The sequence below is a fragment of the Odocoileus virginianus genome, chromosome 4 (assembly GCF_023699985.2).
Source record: "Odocoileus virginianus isolate 20LAN1187 ecotype Illinois chromosome 4, Ovbor_1.2, whole genome shotgun sequence".
NCBI lineage: Eukaryota > Metazoa > Chordata > Mammalia > Artiodactyla > Cervidae > Odocoileus > Odocoileus virginianus.
Genome location: NC_069677.1, coordinates 6,923,701 through 6,937,425, shown reverse-complemented (window position 1 = coordinate 6,937,425; position 13,725 = coordinate 6,923,701). Strand labels below are relative to the sequence as shown.

The following is a 13,725-nucleotide window of genomic DNA, read 5'->3' as shown; positions in this document are numbered from 1 at the left end:
GGAAATTTGCCTTTGTTTCACTGAGGTCAGTTCTCACACTGTATCTGAAAATCCTTTTGACAATATAACACAATTGAATACCCGTATCTGTTTAGTCTTTGAGAGATTAGTGCTTTTTCACTGCATACTATCTGAATGTTACATTTTGAATCAGCATTACAGCACTTAAAAAATTAAATCCCACTCAAGTCTAGTTGGATAATAATGCAATAATATCTTTGAAAACCAAATTTTTTTCTTAAAAAAAGCTTTCAGTGGAAAAAGTCATTAGGAATAAATATCTTGAATGGCTGGGGACTTAGGGGCAGACTGTGGGATTCATCAGAGACTCTGCTTGATGAATGGCTGCTTACTGGACGTTGGAGAGGTCTGTTTTTACTGGGATGTAGTGAACCCATGGCTTCAACTGTGGGTAGAAGAATTCCAGCCACTCGTCACCAACATGGAAAACAAGTGAACCACACAGAAAGAGGTGTTTGAACCGGAAACTTGCAGCGACACCCCGAAAATTAAACAAATACCTGGAAAAGAGAGAGCAAAATATACTTGATAATATATTCCTGCTACCACACATGACATTTTTTTCTTATCCCCTCTTCTTCTCTCCTTTTATTACCCTCTCTTCTTTCTCTTTCCATTTTTAATTTTCAAGGACCCATCAGCATGTCCCTGTGGAGTTTCCATAAACTCCTTGCTGTTCCGGGGTTAGAGGCCTGTTCCTGGGAATATCAGGGTGAGGGGGAAAGAGAAATACTTTCTCCAGGCAGAGACAGATAGAGCCAGCAGCTGGGTGCTGGATACAAAGCTCAGTGGAAACAATATCTCACCCTATTTACAAGTTTTTCTAGGCCTGAAGTCTCGACCTCATCATGGGCACCCCGCAAAGCCTGGCTTTCCCCACAGGGTTCCATATATGGTCAAAGGTGTGCCCTGCTCCCTGGTTCCTCTTCAGAAGTCTGGAGAAGACAACCAGGCATGCCTAATCCATCTGGAAAACAAAGCTAATAACTAAGGACATCTTCTTTTCAGCATTTCTGGTACCTGTCTCCACCCAGAGCTGCATCTACTCTGTAGGTCCCACTGTGCAGTGTAATCACCATTCATTTCTCTGAGTATTCCCACTGCCCACCTCCTGACCTTGTTTTACCTTCATCTCATTCTTAGTCTTGGCATTTGAAAATAATACATTAGTTACGTATGCCTCACTCATGTTGAACATTAAACTATTTTTATTAACTTAATAAATGACTGATCTAACTTCAGCTCTTGGCTGTGTGGGGTGTGGAGAGGGGACCCCATCCCTTTGATTATGGGCATACAGGTTCCCTGGAAGCAGGGACCATGTTTCGTTTTCTCTGCAGTTCCCAAAGAACCCAGTCCAGAGCTTGGTGCATAGCAGGCTCTCTGTAAACAATAACTAAATGAATTAATGCGACTTTCACAAACCCCAGCTGGACCCTAGTATTAAAGTTCTCACCCAAAGAGAAGCTATTCCAAAAGCAATAGGGAAAAAACAAGAGTCAGGAGTCCTGGAAATCTTACTTGTATTTGCAGTGATCCACAAGATGGACATCCTTAGCAGCTGGCTTTCCCAAGGTATCCTTTCAGGGAAAAGGAAGTTGTTAGTATTAGTAGCAGGAGCATTTATTGAAGATCACTGTGCAACAAGGGTCACTAAACATTTCATCAACATGACCTCACTGAAGTCTCAGAATGCACGGACTCAGGAGGCAAGGCTGTCTCACTTTATAGATGAAGCAGCCGAGGCTTTGAGAAGTTGGGAGGCTTGCTCAAGGTCACACGTAGAAGAGATTGGGCTTTAACTTGGTCTGTATGATTTTAGAGTTTAAGCTCCCCTGGGGCCATGTGACTGTTCCTCTGCACTCAGGAGGTCATGGCCTGCAGTACAACTCTCTCTGTGTAAATCATATGGCAAAGGAGGTTACAAACGGTGGCTGGTGGGCTTAGAGGTGTAGCCCACACATAAATTTTGTTGTACTCACAAAGTATTTGAAAAATAAATATTTAAACCACTGCCCAGCATTTGTTAAGTGGCAGGATACTTCTTACAAAAATCCAGATTTCCACTTTTCTTGGGGGCAAAAAAAAAAGGAGGATTTGGCAAAGAGAGCTCCTATTCCCCTTGGCAGAAATGACTGGACCTTCAGTGCTCTCTTCTGCTCACTACTGCAGCCCCTGGGGGCATCAGAGTCTGAGACCCCTATCCCCTATCCATATTCCAGCCACCTTAGCAGATGGTGAGGGGAAAAAGTCTTGCTTGCTTCTGCAGGCTCCCATAGTAGATGCTGTCATGAATGGATACATTTTTTTCATACTTTTATTTTTTAACAAAGTTTCTTACACTGCATTTGCTTCTGTTTGAATTAAATGATCATGTGATAAATACATGCATCTTTACTTAGTATTTCTTAGTTTTCACTTAGTTTTTCTGACAAGACTTTTAAACATTTTCTCCTATCATCCTCATATGGTATATGTAAATTTCAGATGAGGACATTTTACAACTTAAGGGTCTTTGAATAAGGCAAGAAAGACAGAGTTAAGAGGATAGAGATGGGACTCCCAACCAAAAAAGCCTGTCATTGCTTGTTTCACCTTAGAATCTCTTGGGGAATTTTAAACAAATGAAGATGACTATACACCATTTTCAGAGACTTTGACTTATTCTATTAATTTTTAAGCTCTTTGGCTGGATTGTATAGTCAGGGTTGAGAACCAATGGTTTAAACTAGATTTTGGCAAACTTACCGCCCATAGGAGAGATCTGGGTCACTGCTTGTTTTTGTACACAACTCACAAACTAGTTATTTTTATCTTGCAAATGGTTGGAAAAAATCCAAAGGACAATATTTTTACGACATGGGGAAATTTCATGAAATTCAAATTTCAATGCCCTAAATAAAGTTTTATTGGAACACAGCCATGCTCATTTGTTTACATATTGTCTACGAATGCTTTCACACCGCAGTGGCAGTGCTGAGTAACTACAACTCAGACTACAAGATCTGAAAAGTCTAAAATATTTACCATCTAGCCATTTATAGAAAGTGTTTGTGACCTCTGGTTTAAGCCTTCAAAATAATATAAAGTATGAGTCATAATAAGGGCCCGGAAACACAATGTGAGTTTGAAAAAGAATAATTTACACGTATACTAATTTTAGTCCATGGAACGTTCTCAACATTCATCCCACCACTGAGAGGAAACCTAATGTGAGGTTCTACCCAGGTGCAATGTTCTTGGAGTGAGAATGTTCACTGCTGTAGCTCTAGTCAGATAATTAGTGATTACTTTCATAGATTTCCAGGCCTGGTTTTTGGTGTACTCTGCATCAACAAGTTTTGGGTTTTTCCGAGATAGAAGAATGAGAGGATCTCGCTCTGGACTTGTCCTATAAAAGAAACACAAGACATAGAACTATGTGTCCTACACTGTAAGATCACTCCCAATCACTGAAAGGTAAGCAGTAATCAGACCCAATTAGATGACCATACGCACAGATGAACAACTCATGGGTCGTTTAATAGAAGAGGAGGGGGATACTAGATCCTACAGCATCTAGGTGGTGCTGGCTGTTTGCCACTGTACCCTTCAGGGAAGGGGAGTATTTGGCCTTCTTTGCTTCCATCTAGTCTTTAGGATTATGTTATTCTGGATACTACAGCCACATCCCAGGGAATCATTTCCCTTTTAGAAGTTTCATGTAACCTCTAATCACTGGTACTCATAGCTCACCACTCACCAAAACAGCTACATGACCTTTGTTGGGTGTGCTCTGTAAAACCCAGTATAACATTTAAATTAAAAAGACAACTTAAGGGCTCAAACACCTGAAAACTTATTGTAGAAAAAGTCCTAGTTATGGTTCTAGTAGCGGATGATATTGACATTTGAGGGGTCATGGACTCCCTGAGAATCTGATAACTGTGGACGCCCTCTCTACATATCCCCATATAACTTCAAGGAGTTCCTAAAAGTCTTGAAGTCCACACATGGATCCCAAGTTAAGAATCTGGAATCTGAAGATCTGAGAACCAGAGATGGTGACAAGGAACCATCAGCAGTGATTGTTGGGCTCATTTGCACCCTGAAGCCCACTACCAAGTGAAGAGAGAGTGTGACCTCTGACAAGGACACACTGAGAAATCTGCAAAACTCTCCCTTCACAGTCTCCTTGGTATTCATCTGTCCAACAGATACTCACTGTGCATCTACAGGGTAGGTACTGTTCTCAACACCGGGGATATGGAGCTGAACAACATGGACTCAGTCTTCCCCTAACCTTTTCACTTTCGCTCCACCTTCCTTCCATGCGTCTCTCTCAATTTTCACCAGTTTCAGTCTGTGCTTCCACCACTATTTGGCAGCCACATGGTCTGATGAAAAAGGCAGCTAGAAGAGCTAGTGATGGTTCCTGCTCTGCCATTAAGTGGCAGAGAGTCTGTGGGCACAATCATAAAGTACTCCTAGGAAAATGCAATCTCTCAGGCAAGAGAACAGCTCATTGTTCTATTCAGCATTAAATAATTAAAGTTCATCACACTCATCACACTTTGTAAATGTCTGCTGAATGACTGGACAGATGAACTTTACTTCTTTCAATTTCAATTCAGCTAAAAGTGATTTGGCCAATAATTTGAGTTCTACTCTAGCCTAAAATTCTGTGATTCTATGTCTTTTTCTTAGTTATCTTAGTTTTCTCTTTGAACTAGAGTTCCCCACACCCTCAAAATTTTACACATTAGCCAGAAGAGTATCTTTGTAAAATGTCAGAAAGTATAATCACCTTGATCCTCGGAAATATGCTGTGGAATTTTTCTTTTTCCATGGCCACTGTGCGGCTGACCTAAAAACAGATTTCATTAGTTTATGTGTTTCTTCCTTAACTATAGAAAGAAGTGTCTGAATCATTTCTAAAGCTTAGCTGAGAGCTTTACATTTTAAAGTAAGTCTGACCCAGGCTACTCAATTCACTAGCAAGGTAATGCCTCAAATCCTTCAAGACAGGCTTCAACAGTACGTGAACTAAGAAATTCCAGATGTACAAGCTGGATTTAGAAAAGGCAGAGGAATCAGAAACCAAATTGCCAACATCCATTGGATTTTTGAAAAAAGCAAGGGAATTCCAAAACCATCTACTTTTGTTTCACTGACTATGAAGTCTTTGTGTGGATCACAAACTATGGAAAATTCTTAAAGAGATGGCAATATCAGAGCACCTTACCTGCCTCCTGAGAAACCTGTATACAGGTCAAGAAGCAACAGTTAGAACTGGACAGAGAACAATGGACAGGTTCAAAAGTGGGAAAGGAGTACATCAAGGCTGTATATTGTCACCCTGCTTATTTAACTTCTATGCAGAGTACATCATGCAAAATGCCAGGCTGGATGAATCCCAAGCTGGATTCAAGATTGCCAGGAGAAATACCAACACCCCAGATATGCAGATACTACTACTCTAATGGCAGAAAATGAAGGAACTAAAGAGTCTCTTGATGAGGGTGAAAGAGGAGAGTGAAAAAACTGGCTTAAAACTCATTATTAAAAAAGCTAAGATCATGGCATCTGGTCCCATCACTTCATGGCAAACAGACAGGGGAAAAGTGGAAACAGTGATGGATTTTCTTGGGCTCCAAGATCACTGCGGACAGTGACTGCAGTCACAAAATTAAGACACTCCTTGGAAGAAAAGCTATGACAAACCTAGACAGCATATTAAAAAGCAGAGACATCACTTTGCCAACCAAAGTCCATACAGTTAAAGGTATGGTTTTTCCAGTAGTCATGTACGGATGTGAGGGCTGAACCATAAAGAAGGCTGAGTGCCGAAGAACTGATGCTTTTGAATTGTGGTGCTGGAGAGGACTCTTTAGAGTCCTCTGAACTTCAAGGATATCAAACCAGTCAATCCTAAAGGAAATCAGTCCTAAATATTCATTGGAAGGACTTATGCTGAAGCTCCAATACTTTGGCCACCTGATGTGAAAAGCGGCTTATTGGAAAAGACCCTAATGCTTTGAAAGATTGAGGGCAGGAGAAGAAGGGGGCGACAGAGGATGAGATGGTTGGATGGCATCACCGACTCAGTGGAAACAAGTTTGAGCAAACTCCGGGAGATAGTGGAGGACAGGTAAGCCTGGTGTGCTGCAGTCCATGGAGTTGCAAAGAGTTGGACACGACTTAGCCTTAGCGACTGAACAACAAGGCTACTAAAAAGAAAAAGCTCTAAATGACATTATGTTTCCTTTTACTATTACTTTATCTTCTGGAGATGCTAGCTAGCAATATGTGCACATCTACTGTTTGGTTAATAAGTTAACAACATTGAAAGAAAAGTTCCCCAAAGTAAATGACATGTTTAGGGCTATTTAATTCAGTACAATGAGGATTTCTTCCTTACTTTAAGCAAGAGTCTAGAGGATGAGATGGTTGGATGGCATCACTGACTATATGGACATGAGTCTGAGCAAGCTCTGGGAGTTGGTGATGGACAGGGAAGCCTGGCATGCTGCAGTCCATAGGGTCACAAAGAGTCAGATACGATTGAGCGACCGAACTGAACAGATTGATAAAAATTACTAGCCAACAATAACTGTACAGAACATCGGATACTGGATCAAGGGCAAGGAAATAAATTCCTTCCTGACTTTATGTTTTAGATGCATAGGAAGTATCATCAGATTTAGTCTGATTTTGCAAAGCATTCTGGTATCCTCAAACTGTACTTAGTGCTCCATAAAGACCAAGTCCCTGAGACTCAGTTCTCAACACCAGTTACCACGGCCAGCTTTCCGTGCTGAAATTGCTAGCTCACAGATGCATCTTTTTTTCTTTTTTTAACACCAAAAACATTTTGTATTGGGATACAGCCAAACAACAATATTGTGATAGTTTCAGGTGACAGGTGCACCATTCTTAACTTGCTTTGTGGGAACCCTTCACAGAAGTTTTTGTAGCGTCTTTCTCTGAAAAAGGAGGGGGTAAGACTGAAGTGGAGTTCATGAGGGCTTGGTGAGCTGTTCGCTATAATGGAGAGACTTCGCACATACACTTTTCAGGTAGAGACACTGTTCAGATACAAACAGTGTCCCATTACTTATTTTCTCCTAAGTGACCCAGTCCTCCATATTTTCCTGGCTTATCTTCCAGTTCTTTCTCACTGGATCATCTTTACCTGATTCTCCAGTTCAATTATTTCTTACTCTGTCCCATACTCCCTCCTAACAAGTCAGAACTACTGTAGCACTGGGGGGTGGAATGGGGGCAGAGGGGGATCCTAGGTGGCACTAGTGGTAAACAACCTGCCTGCCAATGTAGGAGACATAAGAGATGCAGGTTTGATTCCTGGGTCGGGATCAAATATAAACATACACACACACACACACACACACACACACACACACACAACTCATTCTTACAACCTTACAAGATGGCTTTTATTATCCCTACTTAACACAGTCGAGGCCTTCAAGAGGCTAAGCAATTTGCCCAGCATCACACAGCTAGTAAGGTTTAAATCCAGAGTCCCTGTTTTTAAGCCCTATTATACCTTTACTTTCCATCTATGCACAATATTCTATTTTATAGCCATGTCATAGTTCACTCCATTCCTTACTGGTGAGCTTTCAGGTAGGAATGTTTAGTTTAAGAAACTGAAGTTTCTTAAACTTTAAGAAACAACATTGAAGTGAATATCCTGGTATGCACATTTTTGCATACTTGTTTAATTATCTTCTCAGGATAAATTCTTGAAGTAAAATGGCTGGGTCAAAGGATATACACATTTTACATTTTGATATATTATACTGCTCAACTACCCAATCAGAAATACTGAAATTTTGAGTATAAATTTCCTTAGTCCCTGGGAAAGCTGAATTTAATACAGACAAACTTGAACCAAGTATCATCTGTTTTCCCTCTCCCTCATTTTTCCCCACCCACCTATCCACCCCCTCAGAAGACCCATGTTAGGATTTTTGTCTCTGGGCAAGCTCTAACACTGCTGCTGCCCGAGCCCTCTTTTATAACCCCACTCCTCTGCTGACAGTAGAGTGAATCTTTAAATCCACAGGGACACTAAATTCTTCTACAGGGTGAAAAGTATGTCAATGGGGACAAACTCCCAGAAGAGCATAAAGATGGAAATACGCCAGGCAGACACCAATGCAGATCAGTAAACAGATTACTAAAGTTTCAAGGTAAGAAATGAAATCACGAGGCTAGAGATTCTGAATGGAGGGCTCTAAAAAATAAAATTGCAATTCTTAAATCATGAATAAATTCAGCTCAAGAATAACAGGTGAAGGTATCAAAAGAAAAACATATTAACGTAAGTTAGATTTTTAAAACATATTCTATCTCCCTAAAAATTGCTTATTAGTTTGCAAACGGTAAAAGAGTGGCAACTACGCAGTAAAAGAGGAGGATAGACTTAAGAGCTGTTGCAGATTAAAACAAGTTAAAGACACATAAAGACTAAATACAACACAAGATGCTGGACTGGATCCTGCATCTGAGAAGAAGTGTGTCTTATGGGACATTGTTATGACAATTAAATGTTGAATTAACATTGTTCCCTGTATTTGATAATGGCAATGTGGTTATAAAGGGAATACTCTCACTCTTAGGAATTATGCGGCAAAGAATTAAGGGGTACAGAGCCATAAAGTATGCAAAACACTCTCTAATAGTTCAGAAAATAAGAAATTATGCAAATATTACACATGCAGCCTACACATACATTGAAGGACACAATGAATCAAGTTCTTATCTGATGGAATACCACACAACTGTTTAAAACAATGAAGCAGTTTGCTATGTACTGCAGCAGCAGCTGCAGCTAAGTCACTTCAGTTGGGTCCAACTCTGTGCGACCCCATAGACGGCAGCCCACCAGGCTCCTCTGTCCCTGGGATTCTCCAGGCAAGAATACTGGAGTGGGTTGCCATTTCCTTCTCCAATGCATGCATGCATGCTAAGTTGCTTCAGTCGTGTCCAACTCTGGGTGACCCCATGGATAGCCAACCCACCAGGCTCCTCGGTCCACAGGATTCTCCAGCCAAGAATACTGGAGTGGGGTGCCATTTCCTTCTCCACCTATGTACTGACATGGAAAGATCTGTAAGACACACCAATAAGTGGGGGAAAAGTTGCCTAGGTGGGACACATTGATAAATAAGCAAAATTTTTATAAGCACACAAAGTTTTCCATATTCAGAAAAAAGTTGTTTTTAAAGAGATTTTAAAAACAAAGTAGGGAGGGGGGATTGGGACCGGGAATACTTGTAAATCCATGGCTGATTCATGTCAATGTATGACAAAAACCACTACAATATTGTAAAGTAATTAGCCTCCAACTAATAAAAGTAAAAAAAAAAAACAAAGTAGATATACAGCAGGTGGGAAAAGAGCTACAAAAAGAAGAGTGTGAAAAGTGTATTTGCAAGCACCTGAGGGAAAAAAAAGAATCAGAAAACTAAAGTCAAGAATAACTTTGTGAAAAAATGTTAACAACATTTTTATTTTTCCCTCTCTCAAAATTATGTTCAAAATGAAATGCTAAATAAGAAATGTCAGTCTCACAGTCTGGCGGACACAGGAAATATTAACTAGTGGAGAAGATAATCTGGATTTCAGGCCTAAATTGGTTCCTTGATCAAAGTCACTTAACCTCTCTTGAGTTTGCATTCCCTCATCCCTGAAAGAAAGAGCTGGACAAGAACAATGAAATATGAGGCCAAATTATCTTAAAAAATTTATTTAACCAGTGGCTCTAGCTGACACAGAGGACTACAGCCCTACATGTTTCTCCAGAGAAGGGATGTTCTCTTCATCTCATTTAAATATGTAGTCACACTTAATACAGGTGATAGATATTTATGAAAATTAAGTTGAACTAAATTATTGCTTTCTCTACATCTGAGAGAAGAACTAGAAAGACTGTATTTCTAGAAGTTTACTAATTAGGTACCCAAGTTGTTTGGATCATTAATGTAAAATGCAGCTAGGTAAGAAATACCTACAGCTTGATGAACAAGATAATCTAAACTCTGAAATGATGGCAGGATGCAGACAACAGGCCAAGGCAGGTTTCAATCTTCAGTTCGAGAGGGTCTGGAATAAGCTTGAACTTGAGATGCCTATGGAACATTTATGCCCACCGCATCCCTGCCCGAAGAACTTAGCTCTTAATTGTAAAGTACATTTATGTTCTTCCAAGTCATTTTCTATCCTTCCCCATAATATGATCAATTATTCTTTCCTATTTATAAAAGGAATTCACTCTTAAAGAATCTTAAAAGTATAGAAAAATTTAAAGAAGAAAAAAAGAGGCTTCTATAATCCCTCCCACAGAAGCACTGCTAACATTTTAGGTTAAGTTCTTTTGCTCTTTTTCTATGGATATGTAAATACTTCTATACACATATAAAATTGCTTATGCTATAATGTGGTTTTTTTTTGTCTTTTATTTTTAGTTTAAAAGTTAGTCATTTTAGAGAAAATAATTGTTTATACTTAACTGTTTATTTCAAGGTGACCCAAAAAGAGGGAAAAATAAAACCTCTCTAGAGGACCTACCTTACCAGATCTTCCCTGAAGAGGTCCCACCGTCCAAGACCCGTAGGATATATTGGCCAAACAGCAGGTCCTCCTTCCCAAAATGTCCAAGCAGGATACATGATATCATGGTACTCTGATGTCTTCAACAGAAACAGAGAAGTTATTTTAAATGTCTTGGAGCAGAGGAAGAAGCAGTAAACTGCACTCATATCATGGGATCTGGAAAAGGCCTTGCCCCTGTGTTATACCGTCAAAGACATATCCAAGCCTAGACTCTGGATGCTAAAAGGCAAAAATGGTCATGGGTTAAAATTCATGGGCTGACTGAATCCCAGAATATGAAATCACACTAAATGTCAACTTTTCCAGTTCCCAAAAGTTCTGTTTTTCTAGAAGACATATACTGTTAGAGGTTTTAGTTTAAGGAAACGATATATCCAATTCTGAATGACCACACAGCTTTCTCATCTTTTAACTGATATCGTACTTGGAGTGTATATGGTCCTACCAGTTCTTAGTTATTTCCTAGGTAAGTCTTTTAGAGCAAGAATTAGGAAATACAATGCAATAGTTAAGAGTGTGGGCTCTTGAGAAAGATTATCTGACTTCAACTCTTTCCAACTCTAGGCAAGTTACTTAATCTTCCTATGCTTCAGTTTCCTTATCTTTATAACTAGAGAAATGATAATATCAATAATAGTATCTATCTAACAGGCTTGTTTTAAATATTAAATGAGTTAATACATGTAAAAAACTTAGAACAGTGACACATAGTAAATACTCAATAAGTGTTAGTGTTACCTAATACTGTGGCACTTAGCTCATATTGGTTGGTCAATAAGTTCTGAATTATTTTTTGGTTTTTTTTTTTTTTTTTTTTGATCAGGGTCAAAAGTAATGATGGGCAGAAAGGGGGTAGGGGTATTATCCCACACCTTTTGAAGCAAATTTGAAATCATTTGAAACCTTTACATGGTTTCAAACGTTTGAAACCTTTATATGGTTACTTCTGTTAAAATTCGGGCCACTGATAAGCCTCTAAATCTACAGTCTTCCGGTGGAATTGCATATGCAATATGCTGTTTGCCTTCTTTCAAATATTAAAAAAATGGTATGTGATTCATCAAGCACCTCAGGCATAACAGCTGCTCAAAAGAAACTGCATAATTATTATAAAGCTGACAGACTAAAATCCCTCCCTGGCAAGCTAGGAGTCATTGGTTTAAAAAGAAGGGGCGGGGGGGAAGGAATTAAAGATGAAAGGAAAATTAGTATACTGATGATCATACTTCATTATCCACAGAAAAAACCAGATAAATAATAAACAGAAATCCTTACTGACTTACATGGGAGCCTCTATCTGTTCTTCTGAGAGGGCTTCATGACAAATAACGGGACCAAGCACTTTTGAGAAATGAGGCTAAACCATGGGAAATGCAACACAGTGTGGCCTCAGCCCACTTGCAACACAGGAAATAAACAAATCTAGAGAGAAAGTAAACTCTGATAAAGAAAAAGTGGGGATAAAAAGTCCCTCTGCTTAGGAGACACCAAATCAGAAACAGAGTTCCTTTTCTTAAAGTCCAGAGGGTTTTCCCAAACCTACTCTTCTCCCATAGAATTTTCCATCCACTCTCTTCTAGCCTCCCCCATCCCTGCCCCCAAGTGCTTTCATATTTAGTCTCTAGGGAATGAAGGCCCATTCCTGCTAATACATCATTTGCAAGAACCTAAGCACTAAGATATTAACTGTGCCATATTCTCCAAGCCCATAAGCATGTCCTAGTACTCCTATCTCTCTGTAACCAGACTCAAAGATCACCCTCTCATACTGGTATCTTAGGCCTATCCCCTCAATGCACTGTTTGGGTGCAAACTGTGTGGTTATTTGAGCATCTTTAGTCTGCCCATTAGCCTGGTGAGGACCCTGGGATATAGTGGCCAGACAGACAATACCCAATGGCATGGCTGATACATACATCATAGGAGCTCAACAAATATTTTTGTCGAAAGTCCGTGAGCTTTCCTGGGTCACTCTCTCCCATACTCTGTAGGTTCTCTGAACCCCACCTCCAATGTATTACAGGTTCCTCAGCCTCTCTCATTCCTCACCCAAAACACTGAGCCCTAGCTAAGATCCCAAGCAATCATACTCATCACTTACAGGTCCTCACCTCCATCTCCTCAGTCTTATCATTCAATGACTATGAAGCTAACAGGGACACAGACCCGCTTTGGGACCTCAGGCCTCATCCTTACCATTACCCATCAGACTCTGCCACATTCAGTCATCTCCTGCTTATGCCCTAGAAGACCACCCTCCATCCCCTCAGACAGCCCTTCCTGTACTTACCTTACTGAAGGAGAAGATTGGAATGGCAGGCTCCATCCATTTAGGAACCTGAGGATAATCTCGCACATTGATCACCATCTCCATGTCAGGGAGGCGCCCAATAACTTCCAAAATAAAGTGTTCAACACCACTACACCTGTCAACCAGAAATACCACAACTTCACTAGAGCAGTGCCTGCTCTCAGACAAGGCAGGGTCCCACTGACACTTCCAAGGTAAGACAAGCCAGCATTCAGATCACTGGCCTGCAAAGTGTCCTGACAGCAACGCTTCTGAAAGGACTACTCCACTCTTTCATGTGGTGCAAGTTATCTTTTCTGGCTAAGCTTCTCCAGCTTAGAATAATAAAATTCTCCAACTAGATCATTCTAAGTTTGATCGGAATGTTATTGCTACTCCCACCACTTCCTCCCCTCTTTTCATTTCCTGCATTTATTTCTCCTACATGGAATAGTTTAATTAGTAAGCAAGATGTAAATTTTGATAGGAACTGGAAAAGCTGATTTTCTAATTGTATCCCTTGGGCTTTGCGTCTCATAAAGACATTATTTTTATTTCCACCATAACTAAGTCTCATAGTTTATGAGGAAGGATAAAGAACCTTTCATTACCTTCAACCTAAATACAGAACATTCTCAAAAGCAGCTTTGCAAGCCAGAAAAAGTGCCAGGTACATAATCACAAAGATTGTAACATAGCTTTCAGAACAGATTTTCTAAAAGGATTTCTGGAAGGAAAGTAAGTATACACCCAGAGCTAACTTTCCTGCCCCACCCTTGAGGTCCAGACCA

The 13,725-nt window shown here is 40.0% G+C and overlaps 1 protein-coding gene across 6 annotated transcripts in view; it reads right to left on the bottom strand.

Annotated features, from left to right (window-relative positions):
- Positions 1-13,725, bottom strand: part of POGLUT1 (protein O-glucosyltransferase 1) — a 28,337-nt gene that overhangs the window by 4,644 nt on the left and 9,968 nt on the right. For all 6 annotated transcript variants that reach the window (XR_011487201.1, XR_011487200.1, XM_070466011.1 and 3 more), the window contains 6 exons: positions 12,935-13,070; positions 10,600-10,721; positions 4,808-4,867; positions 3,313-3,412; positions 1,543-1,601; positions 354-521 (listed from right to left, as the gene is read on the bottom strand). Coding sequence is in view for 4 of the 6 variants with exons in the window: in XM_070466011.1 (XP_070322112.1) it covers positions 354-521; positions 1,543-1,601; positions 3,313-3,412; positions 4,808-4,867; positions 10,600-10,721; positions 12,935-13,070 (645 nt within the window). In the remaining 2 variants the exon portion in view is untranslated. The remainder of the gene's footprint in view (positions 1-353; positions 522-1,542; positions 1,602-3,312; positions 3,413-4,807; positions 4,868-10,599; positions 10,722-12,934; positions 13,071-13,725) is intronic.